This window comes from Triticum aestivum, chromosome 2D, assembly GCF_018294505.1.
Source record: "Triticum aestivum cultivar Chinese Spring chromosome 2D, IWGSC CS RefSeq v2.1, whole genome shotgun sequence".
NCBI classification, from domain to species: Eukaryota; Viridiplantae; Streptophyta; class Magnoliopsida; order Poales; family Poaceae; genus Triticum; species Triticum aestivum.
The window spans coordinates 623,503,620-623,528,780 of NC_057799.1; the positions used below are offsets into that span (position 1 = coordinate 623,503,620).

The 25,161-nt window shown below is 41.9% G+C and overlaps 3 protein-coding genes across 4 annotated transcripts; 2 read left to right on the top strand and 1 right to left on the bottom strand.

Annotated features, from left to right (window-relative positions):
- Positions 1–522: 522 nt before the first annotated feature.
- On the top strand, positions 523–5,585 carry LOC123055073 (actin-related protein 8). Its single transcript, XM_044478988.1, has 12 exons — positions 523–1,009; positions 1,131–1,225; positions 1,648–1,718; positions 1,905–1,972; positions 2,265–2,326; positions 3,199–3,296; positions 3,689–3,770; positions 4,084–4,226; positions 4,515–4,663; positions 4,751–4,884; positions 4,996–5,114; positions 5,186–5,585. Exons 1-12 carry the CDS (start codon positions 648–650, stop codon positions 5,279–5,281), a joined length of 1,479 nt encoding a protein of 492 aa, XP_044334923.1. The 5' UTR covers positions 523–647; the 3' UTR covers positions 5,282–5,585.
- A 2,027-nt stretch (positions 5,586–7,612) lies between these two features.
- Positions 7,613–10,271, bottom strand: LOC123055074 (ubiquitin-conjugating enzyme E2 28). 2 transcript variants are annotated; one of them, XM_044478989.1, is made up of 5 exons: positions 10,018–10,271; positions 9,854–9,934; positions 8,400–8,527; positions 8,127–8,231; positions 7,613–7,988 (listed from the first exon to the last, which is right to left on the bottom strand). In XM_044478989.1, the coding sequence occupies exons 1-5, from the start codon at positions 10,163–10,165 to the stop codon at positions 7,845–7,847; spliced, it is 606 nt and encodes a 201-aa protein (XP_044334924.1). In that variant the 5' UTR covers positions 10,166–10,271; the 3' UTR covers positions 7,613–7,844. The 2 variants fall into 2 exon arrangements, with proteins under 2 accessions (XP_044334924.1, XP_044334925.1); XM_044478990.1 differs by having other exon boundaries at positions 10,014–10,146.
- A 12,692-nt stretch (positions 10,272–22,963) lies between these two features.
- LOC123055075 (regulatory protein RecX) lies at positions 22,964–25,161 on the top strand. The gene is made up of 6 exons (XM_044478991.1): positions 22,964–23,313; positions 23,390–23,475; positions 23,570–23,705; positions 24,202–24,294; positions 24,452–24,539; positions 24,740–25,161. Exons 1-6 carry the CDS (start codon positions 23,216–23,218, stop codon positions 25,016–25,018), a joined length of 780 nt encoding a protein of 259 aa, XP_044334926.1. The 5' UTR covers positions 22,964–23,215; the 3' UTR covers positions 25,019–25,161.

Here is a 25,161-nt window from a genome sequence, read left to right on the forward strand (position 1 = left end):
GAGCTACAACCGCTGCGGTCGCGTGTTGCCACTAATGTTTTTTTTTGCTGGAACGCGATGTCGACAGCCGTGGACGGCGATGTTGTTTTGCTGCAACATGCGTAGCGGACAGACACGGCGGCAACAGGGGTGTTGCAACCTGCGGCAAGAAATGCTAGAACCGGTGAGGACGTTTGCTACAACTGACGGTGCAACAATGTTGTGACCTGCGCGACGAGATACAAACCGGCGGTGACGGCGACGATAATTTTTATTGCTGCAACCGTGTCTCCGCTTTGCTACGATCGTGTGATCCTGGTCGCTCCAATCGGACGGATGCTAGCACGACCGGCCGAAAATTGGGCCGGCCGGCCGGCACCCAGCGCTGGCCTTCGATTGGACGCATGCAGCGGCGGAAACGATGAGAAGGACAGACAGTCGAGCGAGTGCAGGCACACAGTGTACGGGGGAGCCGCGCGGCCCACTCGCAGTCACACGACGGACCAACCCACCTCGCCTCGACCCGTACCCGGTCCACGCCCCCAAATTTCTGGTGGCTTCGGTGCCTCTCGATCCCCTCCCATCCCCCACTCCTCTCCCCGCGCTCGTCCTCTCCGTCCGCCGCGGCCCGCATGTAAGCGATCGCCGCCCTGCCCGTCCGAGCGGCCATGGCGTCGACGCTGCTGCGCAAGGTGTGGGGCTCCGTGCTCTCCCGCGCGGTGCCGCGCGACCCGGACGCCTCCGCCTCCTCCTCCTCCCCGCGCCGCCGCGGCGCCCCGGCGGCGGCGGCGGCGGCGGAGTACGGCTCCCTGGGCGCGCTCGACGCGGTGCCGATCGACGTGCTGGCGCAGATCCTGCGCCTGCTGGGCCCCGCCGACGCCGCGCGCTCCGTCGCCGTGTGCCGCACCTGGCGCCTCCTCGCCTCCGACAACGCGCTCTGGGCCTTCTTCCTCAGCCTCGGCCCCGACCCCTGGGACCTCGTCGTCTTCGCCGAGACCCACCTCGCCGCCGGCCCCGCCCAGCCCCGCAGGTTGCCCTTGCCCCCCCTCCTCTTCCCCCCTGCCTCCTCACGCGGCCCGAGCCTTTCCATTTTGGCGTCCCCACTTCGTTCGCCTAACTAACAGTAACAGCACCGTGCCGTGCGTACGCAGCGTCTACTTCGGCACCGTTCGCGTCCCGCCGCAGCTCTCCTTCAAGCGCATCTACGGACAGCGAGCGCTCGTCCCAGGCTCTATCATAGTCGATGGTAAGTAACAGCCAGCATCTCCCTTTCATGCGCTTAATCATCTAGTCAGCCAGCGATTGTATAAGTGTATTATATATGCATTGATTGCTTCTTTAAGGGATTGTACGACCAACAAATGCCCCCATTTGGACAACTCTAATGATCTTACCTTCAGTCAGTCACTACACATTTTTTTCCCCAACGGCCATGCGTCCGGACTCCGGATTCCACTGTTAACGGTAACAGAACATAACGTGATTAGTTATCTTCAGTAATCATTAGGTCGTTATGGTAGGCTGATTGTATCTGGCCCTTTGCTTTGTGCGAGGTGATAGTCATTTTTGGAGGGAAATCGGCAGTGTTTTTATTGACCCCTGTTGTTTTGATTTTATGGCCTCCATTATAATGGTGCATTTTCTGTTGTTTGTTTTCTTAAATTATAGGTGGATCAGGCTATTGCAAGTATGGCTGGAGCAAGTATGCTGCTCCTTCTGGGCGTTGTGCAACTTTTCTGGTAAGCTGTGGTGATCAGTAGAATATGAAATTTACCAAGCCATTGCGCGTCAATCATTTATCATGACAATTTTTTTTCTTTGTGGAACACACTGACCAATGTTGGTTTAACAACTTCACGGTAATAATAAGATAATTGAATTGATAATATCATTTATGTCCTACTTTTGCTGGGATCATCATGCAGGAATTTGGTAACATCGAGTCCCCTATGTATGCAAGACTTCGCCACTTTTTCTCGACAATCTATAACAGGTCTGTAACATCTTTTAAGTTCCACTGCAATATCTTGTATATAAAAAATTTGCTTTACCTTTTTTGCTCCATTTCAATAGACAACATTTTCCGTTGATGATTTTGAGTTCTCACTGGGTGAATTCACTTGAAACACACACACACAACTTATATTGTGAAAACTTTCATTGACTAGGTTAGTCTACTATCAAAGTGGCTGCACCATCTCTTGCTTGATCACAACACACGAGCAATCAATATGCGTATCCAGATATTCTTGCCATAAACTCTATCTATTCTTGACTTTTTATAGGATGCATGTAAAGCCTTCTGCTCGACCAATTGTTGTTGCCCTTCCCCTCTGCCACTCCGATGGTTAGTATTTTTAGGTGATACAATTTTCTACTTTATCATTGTCTATTCTGTCTTACATTGTTTACCTTCATCACTATTTCTATATGGCGGCCCTGTTATATGGTTACATTTTTTTGCCCGTCATTTTTTTTCAAAATCAGGGGCCATCCCTCGGTTTCATTTCAATTAAGAAAAGAAACCACGAACGAGTTCTTACACCGACAGACAGCAAAAACTAAAGGAGTGTCTACCAGCCTGCCGCTAGAGCACAGCATAAAGCAAACCAACGAAACCAACACAGTATGAGTTCAAAAGACCCCAAACAGACATGCAGGCTAGGGGGTGTCACAAATAGTAACTAGAGAACAGCACATGGATGGGGTCTTCTTCGTTGGGATGCTGCTTCTGATATTCCACGGTGCTCCTTCCACCATGTGCAGCATTCCCCACCGCCTCCTTCAAGGATACAGAGCCAACCCACCTTTTGCAGTGTATCAGTCTGGTTCCAGTGCAAAAGGTGCCATCACACGACAGATGCATCCACGGCGAGGTCTAAAATTCCATCAGGAGCCCTCCCTGAATCCTGGAACGGTTTTGTGTGATCTCTCAAATAACGAGAGGCCAGTCCTAGCACCTGTTTCATACTGATCCAGGAGCACCTACTGAAAACAATGGAGTCCTAAAATTCCACAGCCCCCACAGGACAGCAGAAGAGACTACATTAAGATGAAGATATTTTTTGCGACAGAGCCAGAGTTTTGCAACTGATTCAAAGTTAACAATAGAAACTTGAAACAATTTTTCAACATGTGCCCATCAATTTGTCACTATGGTTGATAAACAATTTCAAACTTCTTTGTCTGACCGTATGTTTCTAACTCAACTTGGCGCAGATACCGAGGCTGCTAGGGCCTCAAGAAAGCAATACAAGGAGACATTGTACTCGGTTTTGTTCGAGATGAATGTTCCTGCTGTTTGTGCTGTTGATCAAGTAAGCATTTTTATGTTCCCTTGGTGATTTTGTTCGCCCTTACATTTATCACCTCTTGATGTACTTTTTGGTCCAACCTTGTGTACCACTGTCCCTTTGATTAATTTTTTGTCATAATGAGATTTGAGACGCTATTTTTCTTTATCTTTGGAAAAGTATAAGATTCGCATATTATATTGTGTCAGAATCATGAGTCGCGGTTCAAGCTGGACACCTGGAACTTCTCAATTAAGAATTTTCTATAATACATTTTCTATATTTTGTCGTCAAATTTAAATCGAACCTCGATGTAGTTGTAGTCTTGTAGAAGCCACCTTTCTGTTTACTTTATTCATTAACTTTACCTGCTGAAAGAAGATATTTTGGGAGATTGTTGACATGTGTTTTTGCAGGCACTCCTAGCTTTGTATGCTGCTAGACGAACCTCTGGTATTGTTGTCAACATTGGATTCAATGTCACATCCGTTGTTCCCAGTAAGTTCTGGTGTAAGGTTCGACTCAGTCGACCATCTTACTGTTTTCTTCAGTATCTAATGTATCTTCTCTTAAGATCAGTAAACATGGCCGATATTCCAAGCCTTTAGGCCTACCACAATTTTATTACATCGAATATCAACTTAATGCAAAGAACCTGCTTGAGTATTGATAAGACTTATGTGTGGGCTGTAGACTGATAATTATTCATGGTCGGGCTTTGTCCCAAAATGTTTATAACACATGGAACTGCGTCTAGATCAAGTGGTAAAAATACCCATTTGTTTTATCTTATGTATTTTCCTTGCAACAGTCTTTCAAGGTAGGGTGATGCGTGAGATAGGCATTGAAACTGTGGGGCAAGGTGCTCTGAAACTTACTGGATTTCTAAAGGAGCTATTGCAGCGAAGGAATATTTCTTTTGAATCACTGTACACTGTTCGGACAATCAAGGAGGTAGGGTCTTTGTTTATTATCCCAATATAGCTAATGTAATTTGTTGTAGCTTGCGTTCTCCACACAAATATCACCTAGTGGCCAGTTGTGCTTGTAACTGATTAGTTGGGGGCTACGGACCAACTAATTGTGCTTGAAACCTATATTATTAGTTGAGGGCGACATAGTAACAAACTATTTGTGCTTGGAGCCATTAGTTGGGCAACCTATTTTGATTATGTACATGACAGAACTGGAGATGATAGCTAACACATGATTCTACCTCCCTTTCCTCTTCTATCTGTAAAGAAAATTTGCTACGTCGCGGCTGATTATGAAGCAGAACTATGTAAAAACACACAAGCTTCCTGTGAGGTGGATGGTGAAGGGTGGTTCACTCTATCAGAAGAAAGATTCAAGATGGCAGAAATCCTTTTCCAGCCCCAGATTGGAGGAGTGTATGTTATCTTCTCTATTGCGTAACCTTGCTTGTCCTTTTCCTTTTAATACGGTTCGCTTACGCTTGCTCGATGTTGGTGTTGCAGTCGTGCTATGGCTTTGCACAAAGCAGTATCTCTATGTATGGATCACTGCTACAATACAGAGGTGCTCCGTGACCACAGCTGGTTCAAGACGGTGGTTTTAGCTGGTGGATCGTCGTGCTTACCTGGTTTGCCAGGTATGCTTGCGTAATGCATTTTAATACTACTGAACAGCTGATTGGAAGTTAATGCATAACACAACAAATCTAGAACACTGGTGGATAAGGCTGTATTTTCATTGTGAACAGAGAGGCTCGAGAAAGAGCTCCACAAACTTCTTCCTCCATACATCTCAGAAGGAATAAGGGTTCTGCCTCCTCCATTTGGCACAGACACCGCCTGGTTCGGTGCAAAGATGATCGGCACTGTAAGGACAGCGTCGATTCTGGTGATCAGTTTATCGCACTTTTATATTCACTAATGACTGCCGTAATTCAGGTGAGCACTTTCTCGGATGCATGGTGCATAAACAAGAAGCAGTTCCGCCAGAAGTCACGCCACAGTGGTTCGTCTTTAGTGAATGCATGGCGATAGATCGTGACGGACGCAGCTATGATTGGCAAAGCCAGCGAAAGAGCCATGAGGTTGTTATCCTCTAAAATATGGTACAGATCTATACAGCATCAGTCCCCGGTGTACATAACAGATATATGGTTACATGTATATGGATGATAGATTATTGCGAGTAAATAAAAATGATACATTGTTATTGGCTATGGGATGCTGTATAGCATAAGTGTATGTATCATGCTGTGCGCATTTAGAACGATTCTCTATCATTTATGTACCCGTACATCATTGCTTTGGAGATGAAATAATACCATCTATTTATCTTGAACTGGATCACGCTCTAATTTATCGTTGCCCTTCCAATTCTCTTTGTTTTTTGAAGTTAACTATGGCTTTTACTCCTTCCGTTGCAAATTATTTGAAGTTCTAGCTTTATCTAAGTCAAATTTCTCTATATTTGGCCAAGTTTGTTGAAAGATATGTTACTGATATCTACAGCATCATATATATGTTTGTATGAATATGTTGCATCTAGTGACATCTAGTGAAACTAGTTTGTGTCGTAGATGTTGATGGTTTTTATATATAGTCAAACTTTGAATTTGACTTGGGACAAACCTAGGATTTCAAGGGCAACCACTCCAATTCTGCCGTTGAAGCACGGATCAAGCCCTCATTGAATTGCCACAATAAGAGACCATCGTGTACGATGGAGATTCACCCAATTTTGCCGTTGAAGCACGAACCAAGCCTCGTTGAATTGCCACAATTGTGTACTCCCTCCGTTCCAAATTACTCGTCGTGGTTTTAGTTCAAACTAAAACCACGAGAATCGCCGCTAAGCACATTGGCTACGGGGCTGCCTGATCTAGATAGGCAGCATCACAAGACCAAGGACCTTTGCGAGGCTCGAAAGAAAAAGTTGTGTCGTTGGAGTCAGGCCGATGGTGTTTACCTCCGCACCAATCGAGGGTGGCGACTGGGTGTTTCAAATGTGATGTCGCCATGATCCATTGAGATAATATCATGTGGAAATCAAGTTTCTGTGGAAACCACATGTAAAACTAGGGATGAAAACAGAGTAGAAACGGACGGAACTGAGTGCTACCACATTTGTTTATATATATATATTTGCAGAAGCGGAAACGAATACAGAAACCCCGGAAATGAATATGGAAACATATGCTACCAGAAACGGACACGAAGCGAATACAAAGCTGACACAAAAACAGAAGTAGAATTTGACCGGAATTTAAAAATTCCTTGAATCATAGAGAAGTACACACAAAAAGAAAGAAATTTAGTGACTTGTTAACATGGCTACAAAACAATATCATCATGTTAGCAACTTAGCGTATTATTGTAGTTGTACTCAACAATTACATATAGGGTCAAGCTGAGTACTCCCTCCGTCCGGAATTACTTGTCATTAAAATGGATGTATCTAGAACTAAAAAACACCTAGATACACCCAATTCAATGACAAGTATTTCCGGACGGAGGGAGTACATATGTGGTAGTAGAAGTTGGGCCTCAAATGATACATTCTACTTATTGTGTCATTGTGTGTTGTTTGGTCGTTAGGCTACAAAGCAGACATAGGCTTATAGTAAAACGTTCCGTTTTTGTTTCCATTTCCGCATAAAAAGTTCCATTTCCACTTCCGTTTTGCATATTTCCATTTCCTTTTTCATATTTCCTGACCGTTTCCATTTTTCCTCCGGAAAAGCGACAAGTTTCCACTCCATTTTCATCCCTATGTAAAACTACGTTTGAAGTTTTAAAATATATCTAAAATACAGTAGTGATGTCCTGTTAGCATGTGAAATTCCAAGTACAAACACAAATTCGTTTATACAAGGTAAACAAACAAAATCAACATTGAATAGTTCCCAATGTCACTATTCATAGATGATTTTTTTATAGCTCTTAAATGGTATACTTTTTTGAACTTGGAATTTCACATGGCAACAAAACCCTCTTAACATGTATTTTTTGAACTTTTAGATTTTCCACAAAATTTTCGCTGGAACTTGGTTTTCATCTCTCCAATCCATTAAGCATTTCAAGGAGTAATGCTACTCCCTCAGTTCCATATTAATTGTCACCCGGATTCTCTACTTTGCATGCAATTCCATAGAAATGTTTGCATTGCTCTGTTTCTATGACATGATCATTCAGAAAAATTACAGACCAAACAGGCTTGGATTTTAGGTACTTGGATTTTTCTAAGGGATTTTAGGTACTTTGCTTCGACATTTTCAACTTCAAAATAGTTAGGGGCTCTCTAAACCCACGATTCTTTCCCAGCCAGAAAATCCAATCAAAGCATGCAATGGATAGCCACACATATCATAGATACGACAGAGATTTAACTTAACGGATAACGAAACGTCAGGTAGAACAGACTACCCAGACCCAACGGACTTGACATGGCAAGAGTACATTCATACGAGTTCAACAGGGGCACGACGGCCTCAAAAGTCCATTCACTTCGTCACGGGGTGGGGTGATACTTTTGGCTGGTTATTTAGGTGATAACGGTTCTGGCTCGGCGCATCCATGGTCACCAGCTGGCCGTCAAGCTCTAGCCCATGGCGTACTTCTGTGTCCAGGAGCGCGCCGTGGACTCATACTTGGCCCTATCAGTCTTGTACATGTGAGCGATCTCGGGCACCAGAGGATCATCGGGGTTCGGGTCCGTCAGCAACGAACAGATTGACAGCAGGACCTGTTAACAGACAGGTAAACGTTAGAGAAACATAACTGAAGATTGTTGTGAGATGATGTTGCAAAGAAACCAAACTTATATCAGCAACAAGCTTTAAGCAAAAAATGAAACGTCCAAGCTAGGAATGCAGATCATTACCTTTGATATGGTCAAAGCCGGGCTCCACTGTTCCTTGAGAATGTCAAGGCAAATGCTGCCGTTGCTGTTGATGTTTGGGTGGAACACCTTGGTGCGGAAAGAGACCTGAAATATGTTAAAGTCCGAATGTCAGACAAAAATAGATGCATAGCAGGCAGCAGCAACCCAGTTGTTTGAGGAGCCCCAAGACATTCGTGTAACAGCAATTCCAGCATCAAAGGATCAAGATGAACTATTTTTTTACAAAGGTCAGTTCAGTACACTGGAAATTACCTTCGGGGGCTTGAAGGGGTAATCCGGTGGGAAATGAATGTTCACCAAAAATAGGCCACCGGTGAACGGGCTGTCCGAGGGTCCCATGATAGTGGCCTGCCAGTGGAACATGTCCTCACCTACAGGACCTGCCCAGATAAAAGGAGAGAAATACAGTATTACACAACAGTCAGACAAACACATTCGTACCAAGCCAGTCAAGTATTGAGTAAGAAACAAGTCTCATTTGCTGCGAGATCAAATAGTTTCTAGATTTAATTGTGTGAACAAGTTCAAAATTAGAAATGACATTATGTTATCAAGGGTTATCAATCCTATACACATCCAGTACAATGATTAGAATAATTCAAAGTTCATTGATTTTAATTTCAAGAGGTTAGTGGAACAAACTGCTGTATTAAATAACATCAAGACACCCAGGAGGCCAGGACATCCACTGTAGCCAGATCTCCATTAAAACACAGAACATCAGGTTTACACACATTATGAATGTTAAAGTTACTTCAGTAATTTTATTTATTCCTATATGCATTGATAGACCAAAGAAAACAGGTGACCATTACAACCACCAGCTACTAAAACATAGGCCACTCAATTAGTTTTACACAACATTAACAATGCTAAAGTTGCTCCAGTAATTATATTTCTCCCAGCATGCACTGATAGACAAGGGAAAACAGGTGATCATTGCAACCTACTAAAACATAGGCCACTCTTGACAATTCTCTCTATTGATTAGGCTAGTACTGTTTATGTTCTTTAAATCAGGTTTAAACATTAACAAAGCTAAAGTAGCTTCAGTAAGTATATTTATTCCAGTATGCATTGATAGACCAAGGAAGAAAAGCGACCATTGCAAGTCACCTACTAAAACATAGGCCACTCTCGACAATTCTCCCTATGGATTTGGTTGGCACTGTTTATGTTTCTTAAATGGTCTAGTCCATGCCTAACAGATAAGGTTGGTACAGTATGTTTAATAAGTAGTCCTAGTCCATGCATAACTGTCCATATAAACTGCAAGTCCTTGGCGATTTTAATTTCTTCTGGTTAATGGCAGTTAAGATAGCATATAGTGCCACAGGGTGGTGCATGTTCCGCCCATGTGGCACTGACCTAATGAGCTGTTGACAGTAAACTGTAATAAGGTTGGCATACCTTAACATAACAGAACAAAATCCAAGGGTTTTTTTAATGGCCTGCTCAGAAGATACATCACACACATGACATGAGTCAATCATATTAATAGGCCATGCACAGTTCATAAGCAGTATTCTCCACCAATCAATTCAGCAAACCTAAAAGCACTGCGCGAGCACAGCTAAACAATCGACAACCTAACCCCCATGACCAGAAACTAACAACCAAGACCACGCAAACGGCGCGCCCATCCTGACGCAATTCTACTCGGGGCGAGATCTAGACGGAATCGAACGGGGCGGAGGGGAAATCACCTGCGCTGCATGAGGTGGGAGGGTCCTTCTGCAGGTCCTTGAGCTCCTTGAGGATCCTCTTGGACGCCATGGGATCAAACCCTAAATCACCGAAATCCGGCACAGATCAGGCCCTAGAAAACAGATCGAACAGAGGGACGGGGTGTGGCGTCGCGCGTACCGACCGGCGGGGGCGACGGGGCCGGCGGTGCTGCGGCGGTGGGCGGCGGCCGCCTCTCCCCTCTGCGGCGGCGGACGGCGGTTGGGGACCACGGGGCAAGAGGGGGCGAGAAGGAGTCGGAGGATTTGGGTGTGGGCAGGCCGGGGGCGCATTATATAGGGCGGAGGGGCGGCCTCGGCCGTCCGATCGCGGATCGACGGCCGCCCGCGGCTCGCGTGATGCTTACGCTGGACGCGCACAGATTCGCCCCCCTTTCGGTGCTTTTCGGGTGGGGAGGGAAATAAGAAGGTTTTTTTGGGGAAATTTCGCAAACAAGACGCCATTAGCCCTGAGCCGGTGACGATGACAGGTGGGGCCGGTCCCAACTCTAGGGTATTTGGAGGTAGTGATTCCCTTGATGAAGAGTAACATTTTTTCTCTCTACTACTTATACAGTACTTCCTCCGTTTCTAAATATAAGTCTTTTTAGAGATTTCAATATGGAGTGTACATTCACTCGTATGTAGTCCGTAGTGGAATTTTTAGAAAGACTTGTATTTAGGAACGGAGAGAGTACTTATAAAAGGTGTTCTTTTCCAAAGTGATTCGTCCAACCTTACATACGTTTTTCCTCCTTCTTTTCTTTTTGATTTTCCTCTGTCTTTGGGGTTTTTCACCGATTTCCCATGAAACCCGTCTTAAATATCCCACCTTTTATTGAGTTAACAAATAAAATTATGTTGTCTTTCATAAACCAATAAAAAATGATAAAAACATGATTTTTGTTTAGGTAGTCATTGGTAGGGCTTTTTAAAACATTTATTTACAATCCATCGGGGTTTAAGTAATAGACTTGGCACACGTGCACGCATTTTTCTGGATTTATTTTAGACATTTCGGCAATGTTTATCCAGTTAGAGGAGACGTTCCGTACGACTACGAAACGTCTGTGGTGACTTTGTTAATCTTAATATGTTATGTCGGCTCAGTATCTTTGGGTGAGTATATATATGCGTATGAGAGCATTTGCGGATTGTATTGTGTACCAAAATAATATGGGTCGGTAAATCATGGACTAACATACTAGAATATTTATAGCATGTGACAAAGCATGAGCAATTGTCTATGTCATTTAGAAAATAGTGTCGCTCCTACTGCCAGACAAAGTATTTCGTCCAATCTTATATACGTTTTCCCTCCCTCTCTCCGTTTTAATTTTTCCTCTCCTATTTTATTCATTGTTTTATTTCAAAATCGTCTTAACTATTCCATCTTTAATTGTCTTATTTCAATAAGTTCTTACCAAATACTTCCTCCTTTTGGAGGGACGAGGCTCCTCTGCCGTTCGGCAGGGTGCCGTTCCATCCCTGACAGGTGGGCTCATTGAAAAACAGGCCCACATGGCAGTGCCACAACTGCAGGTGATGTACGTCAGGGGAGCCGCTTCCCTTTTGGAGATACTTGTCGGAGTAATGGATGGATGTATCTAGACGTATTTTAGTTTTAGATACATCCATTTTTATCCATTTCTCCAACAAGTATTTTTATTTAGGTAGATAAACCATAGGCGGAAATTTATAAATATTTATTTGTATAATCACATCAGGGCAAGTAAAAACACGAGCTAATGTATTAAATATTTATATCAATGTGATGCGTGGATAATTATCTAGTGAAGGAAAGAAGAAAAGGAAGATGACGAGAGACCATGCTGGATGAATATCCTTTTTTGTGCGGAAAAGGAACTTTCCATTCATCAACTAGGGGCCATGGCGGTGCGGTGGATCTCGGCCCTTACCAGCGAGAGGGCTCTATTTTCAATTGTTCCTTTGCGTTTTTATTAGGTTTATGTCCTGCTCAGGAAGACGAGACGACGGCGGCTCCCTGAAGATGGAATAAGATTATCCCCGCCTAGCCCCCGTCCTTGGCGTGTGCAGGTGTGTCTCCGGCAAATCTGTCCTTGGTGGATTTGCTCGAATCTAGTCGTAGTTCGTCCACATTCATCTGTCTTCAGGTTCGATCCTTCCGATCTACGTTATTCTTCATCGGCGGCGGTTGCTGTTTTGCTGCGCTGGTCCTACAGGGCCTTAGCACAACGACTTCCTGACTGCCTACTACTACAAGGTTTGCCCGGCTCTGGCGAGAGAGGGGTGATGACGGCAGCGCGCCTTCGGCTCGCTTCGGTGATTGTAGTCGTCGCTATGTGGTCTACGGATCTGAATGTAATTTTTTATTTATTGTGTTTGTTGTACTGTCATAATTGAAGATAAATAGATCGAAAGTTTTCTCGCAAAAAAAGCTAGGGGTGTTATAGTCTCGATTATATAAAGGAGAATCTCCTCCGGTGCATGGTATACCCAAATAGTCGTACGAGTCATACCCGTCTGAACAAGCTTATGGATGACAGTGATGCTACTGGAATTTTCTGTGATCCCTCTCAAATTCTGACTTGGTTACTGAAAGTTCCAAGTTAGGCCTAACAAACTAGAAAGAAAACAGTACATGTTTATATTCTATACACAATTATACTAAAAGAGATGTTTATAATTTCCAAAAGGGAATACTCAACAAATTTTATGGATACATAATAGTAGTTTGTTAGTAAAACCGCGGATAGAAAACGTGATATATCTCCCATTGACAAAATAGGGAAAAGTCAAATTGGTAGCACGTGGCAGACAACATTTGGTAGTAATACCTTTTGGTTTCTGGGAGTATATACACCCTGTATGAGTTTTTTTAATAACTACAAAAAAAGTTTAGTTTTTTTGAATAAACTAGATTTCTTGCATTAGTATATAAACTTTGTCAAACAAAAACCAAGCGTTGAGAAAAACAAATTTTATTTGCTATTATAGGTCACTATTCACACTATTTTGGCTGAAAAGTCTTGCTACCTCTTAAGCATGCGTTGGTTTCCCTTGAAGAGGAAGGGTGATGCAGCAAAGTAGCGTAAGTATTTCCCTCTGTTTTTGAGAACCAAGGTATCAATCCAGTAGGAGACTACACGCAAGTCCCTCGTACCTGCACAAACAAATAAGAACCTTGCAACCAACGCGATAAAGGGGTTGTCAATACTTGCAAAAGTGAGATCTGATAGAGATAAAAGATAAATATTTTTGGTATTTTTATGATATAGATTGAAAAGTAAAGATTGCAAAATAGTAAACGAGATGTAATATGATAAAAAGAGACTCGGGGGCCATAGGTTTCACTAGTCGCTTCTCTCAAGATAGCAAATTCTACGATGGGTGAACAAATTACTGTCGAGCAATTGATAGAAAAGCGCATAGTTATGAGAATATCTAGGCATGATCATGTATATAGGCATCACGTCCGCGACAAGTAGACCGAAACGATTTTGCATCTACTACTATTACTCCACACATCGACCGCTATCCAGCATGCATCTAGAGTATTAAGTTCATAAGAACAGAGTAACGCATTAGGCAAGATGACATGATGTAGAGGGATAAACTCAATCAATATGATATAAACCCCATCTTCTTATCCTCGATGGCAACAAAAAAATACGTGCCTTGCCGCCCCTGCTGTCACTGGGAAAGGACACCGCAAGATTGAACCCAAAGCTAAGCACTTCTCCCATTGCAAGAAAGATCAATCTAGTAGGCCAAACCAAACTGATAATTCGAAGAGACTTACAAAGATATTTAAATCATACATAAAAGAATTCAGAGAAGAATCAAATATTGTTCATAGATAATCTTGATCATAAAACCACAATTCATCGAATCTCGACAAACACACCGCAAAAAGAATTACATCGAATAGATCTCCAAGAGAATCGAGGAGAACTTTGTATTGAGATCCAAAGAGAGAGAAGAAGCCATCTAGCTAATAACTATGGACCCGAAGGTCTGTGGTAAACTACTCACACATCATCAGAGAGGCCATGGTGTTGATGTAGAAGCCCTTCGTGATCGATTCCCCCTCCGGCGGAGCGCCGGAAAAGGCTCCAAGATGGGATCTCACGGGTACAAAAGGTTGCGGCGGTGGAAATAGAGTTTCGTGGTGCTCTCGATGTTTTCGGGGTATATGAGTATATATAGGCGAAAGAAATAGGTCGGTGGAGCCACGAGGGGCCCACGAGGGTGGGGCGCGCCTACCCCCTTGGGCGCGCCCTCCTACCTCGTGGCTGCCTCGTTCCTTCCTTGACGTCCACGCTAAGTCTCTTGGATTGCGTTTGTTCCAAAAATAACTCTTCCGAAGGTTTCATTCCGTTTGGACTCCGTTTGATATTCATTTTCTGCGAAACACTGAAATAGGCAAAAAAACAGCAATTTGCATTGGGCCTTTGGTTAGTAGGTTAGTCCCAAAAATAATATAAAAGTGCATAATAAAGCCCATTAAACATCCAAAACAGATAATATAATAGCATGGAACAATCAAAAATTATAGATACGTTGGAGATGTATCAAGCATTTTCAAGCTTAATTCCTGCTCGTCCTCGAGTAGGTAAATGATAAAAACGGAATTTTTGATGTGGAATGCTACCTAGCATAATTCTCAATGTAATTTTCTTTATTGTGGCATGAATGTTCAGATCCGAAAGATTCAAGACAAAAACTTAATATTGACATAAAAATAATAATACTTCAAGCATACTAACAAAGCAATCATGTCTTCTCAAAATAACATGGACAAAGAAAGTTATCCCTACAAAATCATATAGTCTGGCTATGCTCTATCTTCATCACACAAAGTATTTAATCATGCACACCCCCGATGACAAGCCAAGCAATTGTTTCATACTTTTGATGTTCTCAAACTTTTTCAATATTCACGCAATACATGAGCATGAGCCATGAACATAGCACTATATGTGGAATAGAATGGTGGTTGTGGAGAAGACAAAAAGGAGAAGATAGTCTCACATCAACTAGGCATATCAACGGGCTATGGAGATGCCCATCAATAGATATCAATGTGAGTGAGTAGAGATTGCCATGCAACGAATGCACTAGAGCTATAAGTGTATGAAAGCTCAACAAAACAAACTAAGTGGGTGTGCATCCAACTTGCTTGCTCACGAAGACCTAGGGCATTTTGAGGAAGCCCATCATTGGAATATACAAGCCAAGTTCTATAATGTAAAATTTCCACTAGTATATGAAAGTGACAACATAGGAGACTCTCTATCATGAAGATCATGGTGCTACTTTGAAGCACAAGTGTGATAAAAGGATAGTAACATTGTCCCTTCTCTCTTTTTCTCTCATTTTTTTATTTGGGCCTTTTTCTCTTCTTATTTTATGGCCTCTTTTTTTTCTTTTCTTTTTTTTCTTTTCATCCGGAGTCTCATCCCGACTTGTGGGGGAATCATAGTCTCCATCATCCTTTCCTCACTTGGGACAATGCTTTAATAATGATGATCATCACACTTTTATTTACTTACAACTCAAAAAATTACAACTCAATACTTAGAACAAAATATGACTATGTGAATGCCTCCGGCGGTGTACCAAGATGTGCAATGAATCAAGAGTGACATGTATGAAAGAATTATAAAGGTGGCTTTGCCACAAATACGATGTCAACTACATGATCATGCAAAGCAATATGACAATGATGGAGCATGTCATAATAAACGGAACGGTGGAAAGTTGCGTGGCAATATATCTTGGAATGGCTATGGAAATGCCATAATAGGTAGGTATGGTGGCTGTTTTGAGGAAGGTATATGGTGGGTGTATGATACCGGCAAATGGTGCGCGGTAATAGAGAGGCTAGCAATGGTGGAAGGGTGAGAGCGCGTATAATCCATGGACTCAACATTAGTCAGAATGAACTCACATATTTATTGCAAAAATCTATTAGTTATTGAAACGAAGTACTACGCGCATGCTCCTAGGGGGATAGATTGGTAGGAAAATACCATCGCTCGTCCCCGACCGCCACTCATAAGGAAGACACTCAATAAATAAATCATGCTCCGACTTCATCACATAACGGTTCACCATACGTGCATGCTACGGGAATCACAAACTTTAGAACAAGTATTTCTCAAATTCATAACTACTTCAACTAGCATGACTCTAATGTCGCCATCTTCATATCTCAAAACAATTATCAAGTATCAAACTTCTCATAGTATTCGATGCACTTTATATATATGATAGTTTTTATTATACTCATCTTGGATGTTCATCATATTAGGACTAATTTTATAGCCAAAGCAAATTACCATGCTGTTCTAAGAGACTCTCAAAATAATTTAAGTGAAGCATGAGAGATCAATAATTTTTATAAAATAAAACCACCACCGTGCTCTAAAAGATATAAGCGAAGCACTAGAGCAAAATTATCTAGCTCAAAAGATATAAGTGAAGCACATAGAGTGTTCTAATAAATTCCGATTCATGTGTGTCTCTCCAAAAGGTGTGTCCAGCAAGGATGATTGTGGTAAACTAAAAAGCAAAGACTCAAATTATACAAAACGCTCCAAGCAAAGCACATATCATGTGGTGAATAAAAAATATAGTATCAAGTAAAGTTACCGATAGACAAAGACGAAACAGGGGATGAAGCTTAGGCTTTTGGTTGTCCTTGAATTTTACCTTGGGGTGCCTTGGGCATCCCCAAGCTTAGGCTCTTGCCACTCCTTGTTCCAAAACCCATCAAATCTTTACCCAAAAACTTGAAAACTTCACAACACAAAACTCAACAGAAAATCTCATGAGCTCCGTTAGCGAAATAAAACAAACCACCACATTAAGGTACTGTAATGAACTCATTATTTATTTATATTGGTGTTAAACCTACTGTATTCCAACTTCTCTATGCTTCATACCCCCCGATACTAGCCATAGATTCATCAAATAAGCAAACAACACGCGAAAAACATAATCTGTCAAAAACAGAATAGTCTATAGTAATCTGTATCAAACGTAAACTTATGGAACTCCAAAAATTCTACCAAATTAGGAAGTCTTAAGTAATTTTTTTATTAATCTACTGCAAAAAGAATCAACTGAAAAGCACGTTTCTGTGATTTATGAAAACTAATCTTGTGCGCGCAAAGTTTCTGTTTTTTACAGCAAGATCAAATAACTATCGCCGTAGGTTATCCTAAAGGTTCTACTTGGCACAAACACTAATTAAAACACAAACACCACAATCATAGCAGTAGCATGAAGGATTATTTATTACTAAATAGAAACAAAAAGCAAGAAACAAAAAATAAAATTGGGTTGCATCCCAACAAGCGCTATCGTTTGACGCCCTAGCTCGGCATAAAAGCAAGAATAGATCTAGGTATTGCCATGATAATGATAACGCAAATCGCAAAAACTCATCTCATACTCCCTACGTTCAGCAGCAAGTTTTCTTTGTGGCAAGTAAAAGTAATCAAAAGGGCTAAATTTAATGGGACAAAAGTCCCCAAGATCAAGCTCGGGAGGTATTGGTACCTCCTTTGGCCCCTCATATTGCACAACCAATTCATCGTTATAAGCATTCTTTTGGCAAAAAGTCACGAGCCTTTGTTCAAGAGAAAAACCTAACCCATTGTTCTGGATAGCAAAGTTATCATTAAATTCAGAAATCTTGTTAACTAGAACATCGGTAGGGACCTTTTTTCTAAGGTTTTCATTAAAAGCAACATGATCTAAAGATCGTAAGCGCATTATGTCTTCTTGATAAAAAAGGATCGCTTCTATGGGAGGACGGCAGGCATCCACCCTATAATGTGCAAAGATTTTGTTTGCTTCTTTTATTATAAATCTGAACTCATGAGCTAAAAAGATGGTAGCTGCACGCTTAACAGAAGAATGCTCAATATTGGAAAATTCTAGAAAAATCCTCTGTATCCAAGGATGCATGTGGATAAATTGTATTTCAAGTTCAACCACAAGCAAAGATATAGCATCCGCAAGACTACTAGTTTTGTGAAGAATAGACCCGCCCATAGTGGGCAAAGCACCGGCGCAAGTAAAGAAATCTTGAATAACTCCTTTTCCAATAATATTACCACTACCAATCCGAAACTTTTTAGTGTGTAAAATAATAGGTTCTTCATGAGCATTATCAAAAGCATCAAAGTTTTCCATGTTATTTCCATTATCCTTATCAACGATAACCTCCCCAGTTTCGGACATGATGGCGGCAAATTGCACAAAGAGCGAGCACACAAAAGGTAAGCAAAAAGAGACGATCGGAGAAAAAAAAGGGCGAATAAAACGGCAAAGGTGAAGTGGGGGAGAGGAAAACGAGAGGCAAATGGCAAATAATGTAATGCGAGGGATAAGAGTTTGTGATGGGTACTTGGTATGTCTTGACTTGTGCGTAGATCTTCCCAGCAACGGCGCCAGAAATCCTTCTTGCTACCTCTTGAGCATGCATTGGTTTTCCCTTGAAGAGGAAAGGGTGATACAGCAAAGTAGCGTAAGTATTTCCCTCTATTTTTAGAACCAAGGTATCAATCCAGTAGGAGACTACACGCAAGTCCCTCGTACCTGCACAAACAAATAAGAACCTTGCAACCAACGCGATAAAGGGGTTGTTAATTCCATCACGGCCAGTTGCAAAAGTGAGATCTGATAGAGATAAAAAGATAATTTTTTTTGGTATTTTTATGATATAGATTGGAAAGTAAAGATTGCAAAATAGTAAACGAGATGTAATATGATAAGAAAGAGACCCGGGGGCCATAGGTTTCACTAGTGGCTTCTCTCAAGATAGCAAATTCTACGGTGGGTGAACAAATTACTGTCGAGCAATTGATAGAAAAGCGCACAGTTATGAGAATATCTAGGCATGATCATGTATATAGGCATCACGTCCGCGACAAGTAGACCGAAACAATTCTGCATCTACTACTATTACTCCACACATCGACCGCTATCCAGCATGCATCTGGAGTATTAAGTTCATAAGAACAGAGTAACGCATTAGGCAAGATGACATGATGTAGAGGGATAAACTCAAGCAATATGATATAAACCCCATCTTTTTATCCTCGATGGCAACAATAAAATACCTGTCTTGCTGCCCCTGCTGTCACTGGGAAAGGACACCGCAAGATTGAACCCAAAGCTAAGCACTTCTCCCATTGCAAGAAATATCAATCTAGTAGGCCAAACCAAACTGATAATTCGAAAAGACTTGCAAAGATATTTAAATCATACATAGAAGAATTCAGAGAAGAATCAAATATTGTTCATAGATAATCTTGATCATAAATCCACAATTCATCGGATCTCGACAAACACACCGCAAAAAGAATTACATCGAATAGATCTCCAAGAGAATCGAGGAGAACTTTGTATTGAGATCCAAAGAGAGAGAAGAAGCCATCTAGCTAATAACTATGGACCCGAAGGTCTGTGGTAAACTACTCACACATCATCGAAGAGGCCATGGTGTTGATGTAGAAGCCCTCCGTGATCGATTCCCCCTCCGGCGGAGCGCCGGAAAAGGCTCCAAGATGGGATCTCACGGGTACAGAAGGTTGCGGCGGTGGAAATAGGGTTTCGTGGTGCTCTCGGATGTTTTCGGGGTATATGAGTATATATAGGCGAAAGAAGTAGGTCGGTGGAGCCACGAGGGGCCCACGAGGGTGGGGGCGCGCCTACCCCCTGGGCGCGCCCTCCTACCTTGTGGCCGCCTCGTTCCTTCCTTGACGTCCACTCCAAGTCTCCTGGATTGCGTTTGTTAAAAAATAACTCTCACGAAGGTTTCATTCCGTTTGGACTCCGTTTGATATTCATTTTCTGCGAAACACTAAAATAGGCAAAAAAACAGCAATTTGCACTGGGCCTTTGGTTAGTAAGTTAGTCCCAAAAATAATATAAAAGTGCATAATAAAGCCCATTAAACATCCAAAACAGATAATATAATAGCATGAAATAATTAAAAATTATAGATACGTTGGAGACGTATCAAGTCTACGAGTGTTTTTTCATTTTGTGGATTTTTTCTTACAAGTACAACGGAAGGTCAACTTTATTTCTAAAATATTTTCAGAAGTTTTTATTTAATTACTATTTTTTCATATAGGGTGTATATACACCTATAGATCAAAAGTTTCCCTTCGATTTACAACCACAATGACCTAATCTGGGGCCTATATGTCCGCGGTCGCGTTCGGGCCCGTCCGCGCACAATGACCGAGCAAGCATTCAAAGTCAGCGTCCACAACCGGATCCATCAAATAAAATCCTCAAATTCATACTCCGAATAAAAGAACAATTTTGCTAAAGCACATCTAAATGTGTCATAAATATTACACATCTAAGTCTTATGTCATTGATCTTGCGCGGAGATTCGTGTGGGTATTTTCTTTTTCTTTTATACTTGATTTAGTCACTTAGATGTGCAATTTAGACGTGCCCTAGACAGAAGAACTACTACTTCCGTATATAGGGAAATTTGCTAAGGATCCAAATCTTACAAAATTCCTCTCTACTTACTTATATAGTACTCCCTCCATTCCTAAATATTTTTTTTTAGAGATTTCAATATGGACTACGTACAGATGTATACAGACGTACTTTAAAGTGTAGATTCACTCATTTTGTTTTGTATGTAGTCCGTAGTGGAATCTCTAGAAAGACTTATATTTAGGAATGGGGAGAGTACTTAAAAAAGGTGTTCTTTTCCAAAGTGATTCGTCCAACCTTACATACGTTTTTCCTCCTTCTTTTCATTTTGATTTTCCTCTGTCTTTGGGGTCTTCCACCGATTTCCCATGAAAACCGTCTTAAATATCCCACCTTTTATTGAGTTAACAAATAAAATTATGTTGTCTTTCATAAACCAATAAAAAAGATGAAAACATGATTTTTATTTAGGTAGTCATCGGTAGCACTTTATAAACACTTATTTACAACCCATCAGGGTTTAAGTAATAGACTTGGCACCGGTGCATACATTTTTCTGGATTTATTTTAGACATTCTGGCAACGTTTGTTCGGCTAGAGGAGACGTTCCCCACGACTACGAGACGTCTGTGGTAACTTCGTTAATCTTAATATGTTGCGTCAGCTTAGTATCTTTGGGTGAGTATATGCATGCGTATGAGAGCATCTGCGATTGTATTGTGTTCCAAAATAATATGGGTAGGTAAATCATGGACTAACATACTAGAATATTTATAGCATGTGACAACGCATGGGTAATTATCTTTGTCATTTAAAAAATAGTGCCCTCCTATTTTATTCATCATTTTATTTCTAAATCATCTTAACTATTCCATCTTTTATCGTCTTATAAAATAAAATTATGTTTTATTTGATAAGTCAATAAGTTCTTACCATATACTCTATTCATTCGGAAATACTTGTCGAAGTAATGGATGGATGTATCCAGACGTATTTTAGTTTTAGATACATATATTTTTATCCATTTCTCCGACAAGTATTTTCGGACGGAAGGTGCAATTGTTTTTTGTTTAGGTAGATAAATCACGGGCGGAAATTTATAAATATTTATTTGTATAATCACATCAGGGCAAGTAAAAACACAAGCTAACATATTAAATATTTATATCAATGTGGCAATGCACGGATTATTGTCTAGTGAAGGAATGAATAAAAGGAAGACGAGAGACCATACTGGATGAATATCCTTTTTTGTGCGGAAAAGGGAATTCCCATTCATCAATTAGAGGTGTTACGTGCAGTGGCGGAGCTAGCGAGATATTACTGAGGGGGCAAATAGCCAAATATAATTGCGTGGAGAAGCCAAATACTGTATTTATCTTAATTTGTGTCATCCTAAATGGTGTTTCTTCACAAAATAATCATGGGCTGGGGGGCCATGGCACCCGTAGCACACCACATAGTTCCGCCAGTGGTTACGTGTAAGGGAGAATCTCCTCCGGTGCATGGTGTACCCAAATAGCCGTACGAGTCGTCATACCCGTCTGAACAAGCTTATGGATGACAGTGTTGCTACTAGAATTTTCTGTGATCCCTCTCAAATTCTGACCTGGTTACCGAAAATTTTGAGTTAGGCCTAACAAACTAGAAAGAGAACGGTACATGTTTATATTCTATACACAACTATACTAAAAGAAGATACTTATGATGTTTACAATTTCCAAAAAGGAATATTCAACAAGTTTTGTGGATACATAACAGTAGTTTGTTAGTAAAACCACGAATAGAAAATGTGATATACTCCCTTCTTTCCGGTTTATTGGGCTCATCTCATTCTCTTAGCTTTTTCCTATTATAAGTCTTATTTTCAATTCTTTCCATCATGTGTTCACATTTCAAGGTGCATTAAATTGACGCACGCAAGAATTAAAAGAAACCAACCAATGCATGTAACCATTCTACTCATTTAGTGGTCATCCATGCATATACTGCAATTAATGCAGATTAAAGTTTGAGTAATTTTAAAACTACGAGATATATTCCTCCATTCACCATCTACCTTGGTTGATGAGATTTCAGATTTAAACCCTGTAAACCGGAAAGGAGGGAGTATCTCCATTGACAAGACATGAAAAAGTCAAATTGGTAGCACGTGGCAGACAACATTTGGTAGTTCCTGGTTGTATATACACCATATATGAGAATTTTCCAATAACTACAAAAAAAGTATAAAAAAAGTTTAGACTTTTTTGGAATAAACTGGATTTTTGTGCACTAGTATATAGATTTTGTCAAGCAAAAACCAAGCATTGACTTCAGGGCAGAAAAACAAAATTTATTTGCTATTATAGGTCCCTATTTACACTATTTTGGCTGTAAATTTTGTTTTTTTAAAGAAGTCAACGAGGGTTTTTCATTTTGTGGAATTCTTCTTACAAGTACAACGGAAGGTCAACTTTATTTCAAAAATATTTCAGATTTTTTATTTAATTACTATTTTTTATATAGAATGTATATACACCCATAGACCAAAATCCCCCCTTCGCTCTACAACCAGTTACCTAATCTAGGGCCTATACGTCCGCGGTCGCGTTCAGGCCCTCCGCGTTCAGGCCCTCCGCGGACAATGACCAGGCAAGCATCCAAAGTCAGCGTCCACAACCGGATCCATCAAACCAAATCCTCAAATTCATACTCCGTATATAGGGAAATTTGCAAAGTATCCAAATCTTACAAATTCCTGTGACATTCCTTTGAATCAAATGAACCCTAAGTACTGACAGAGTACGAGCAGACCCTACGGAAAGGAGGAAAAACACGGCCCCCCAAGGTTGAATCCTCGCCGACACAGCGCGGCTCCGTCAGGGCACCAGCCGCCGAAGGATGGCGGCGCTGGCCGCGAGCCGCCGCCTCCTCCTCATGCTCCGGCCGGAGCTGGAGCCGTGCCTGCACTCCCGCGCCCTTAACCCCTATTCCGGCCGGTAACCCCTCTCCCTCGAACCTCCCCTCCCCTTTCGATTTAGCGTCACCCGGCCTCAGACGGTTGTTTGCTCGCAGGGCGAGGTGGGCGGGCGGCCTCCGGCGCGCGCCTCCGCTGGTGAGCTGCCGGCGAGGTTTCTCCGACGAGGGGGGCGCGTACGCCGGTGAGAGCCGCAGCAGATTCCAAGTCTTGCTCGTCAGGCTGTGTGTATTAAAATTCAGACGTGTGACATTGCTTCTGGGTTCTTTACCTGACAGCGAAGAACAATGCTCCGGACGAGCAGTTCCTGCAGCTCTCGTTGGACGAGGGAGAAGGCGATGACGTGGTGCCTGGAATCAGCGAAAGCGTGGTGAAGGATGCGAAGAAGAGCGCCATTGAGCTGCTTGCTGTCAGGTCAGCACTGATAGACTGTGTTCTACTGTTACTGAATATATATCCACCTCTGGCGGTATCAGAGGAATCTCTCTGAAAACCTTCATAGAAGCAATGCGTGAATGTTCCTTAGGCGATGTTTGCCCCTGAATTCGCCGCGATAGGTCTCGGTGTGAACATTGTGAAGTTTGCCTGTTCATCTCACACACCGAGATAGCTGGAAACCTGAGGAGAATCAGTTGTAGAAAAATAAAAGCAGGATTTTGCTGCTTAGAAGTGAAAAACCTTTACTTTTGGGAAGACATGGTTTATTTAGGATGGTCTGGAAGCCAGTGCTGCAAGATAGCGTATGCTAGTAGGCCGAATAATCTCTTCAACTTGCCAATTTATTGAGTGCCACACAGAGGAAATTTTGTGCTTTGAATTGCAGTCACTATTATTCACTTGTACGGTTAGCGCTTGTATACCGCTGTTGAAACTGGACACTGAAATAAGCCTTTTTGTTTATCTTGAGCAGGGCATTCAGTGTTTCTGAGCTCAGGAAGAAACTATGTGGTAAGAATTATTCTGTCGACACAGTCGACTCTGTGATTGCTGATTTCAAGTCAAGGTAAGACTCCCGTTGGATATCCTGACATGAAAATGTGAATAATAGTCATGCATTGGATCATCGTCATAGTTGAATCACTATTCACTAGCATATTATGCAGAATCATTTTCACGATCATTATGTGGAATAAATTTGCATGCCTTCTTTGTTCCTGAAGGGGTCTGTTGAATGATGGTTATTATGCGGAATCATTTTCACGATCCCGGTGGCAGTCATCAACTTGGGGTCCAAGGCGTATAAAGCAGGTAGTCTTTTCTCGCATCTTCTCTCCCAAATGATACATTCGGTGTCCCATTCCTGATTTTTTCACTGAAATCCTCTGTAATTATAATTGTCATGTATAGTTGTCGAAACACTTCCCGTTGACATTAATTTTTATGCTTACTTTCATGGAGATGTTGCGATCATTCATCAAGCATCTCATGTTTATTTTCACACCAATCAGGCGCTTCGCCAGAAAGGGGTGCCAGAGGCCGAAGTGGACCAGGCGACGAGGAGCGTGTTCCAGGACGACCGTGGTGACGAAGACCAGGCCTCACATGGCCTCTCAGAAGCTTCCATGGATCATCTCTTTGCTCAGGCCTCGAAGCAGTGGCTGCGAGGGAGCAGCTTGCCCCTGGAGAAGCGGCGTGCGCGCATCGTGAGGTGGCTTCAGTACAGAGGGTTCAGCTGGGGCGTGACCAACTCCATTATCAGGAAGCTGGAGGCACAGCACCCCCCCTGACCTTAGCCTTCTGCTCTACATTGTTTTCGTTGTAAGTTAGTGCGGTGTGGCAAGTATCTGCTGCTAGAAGCAACCTCTGTCTGCTCAATCTGGTTCCTGATTAACATGATATTGATATAATGATTGCTTTGCACCCTTCTTCA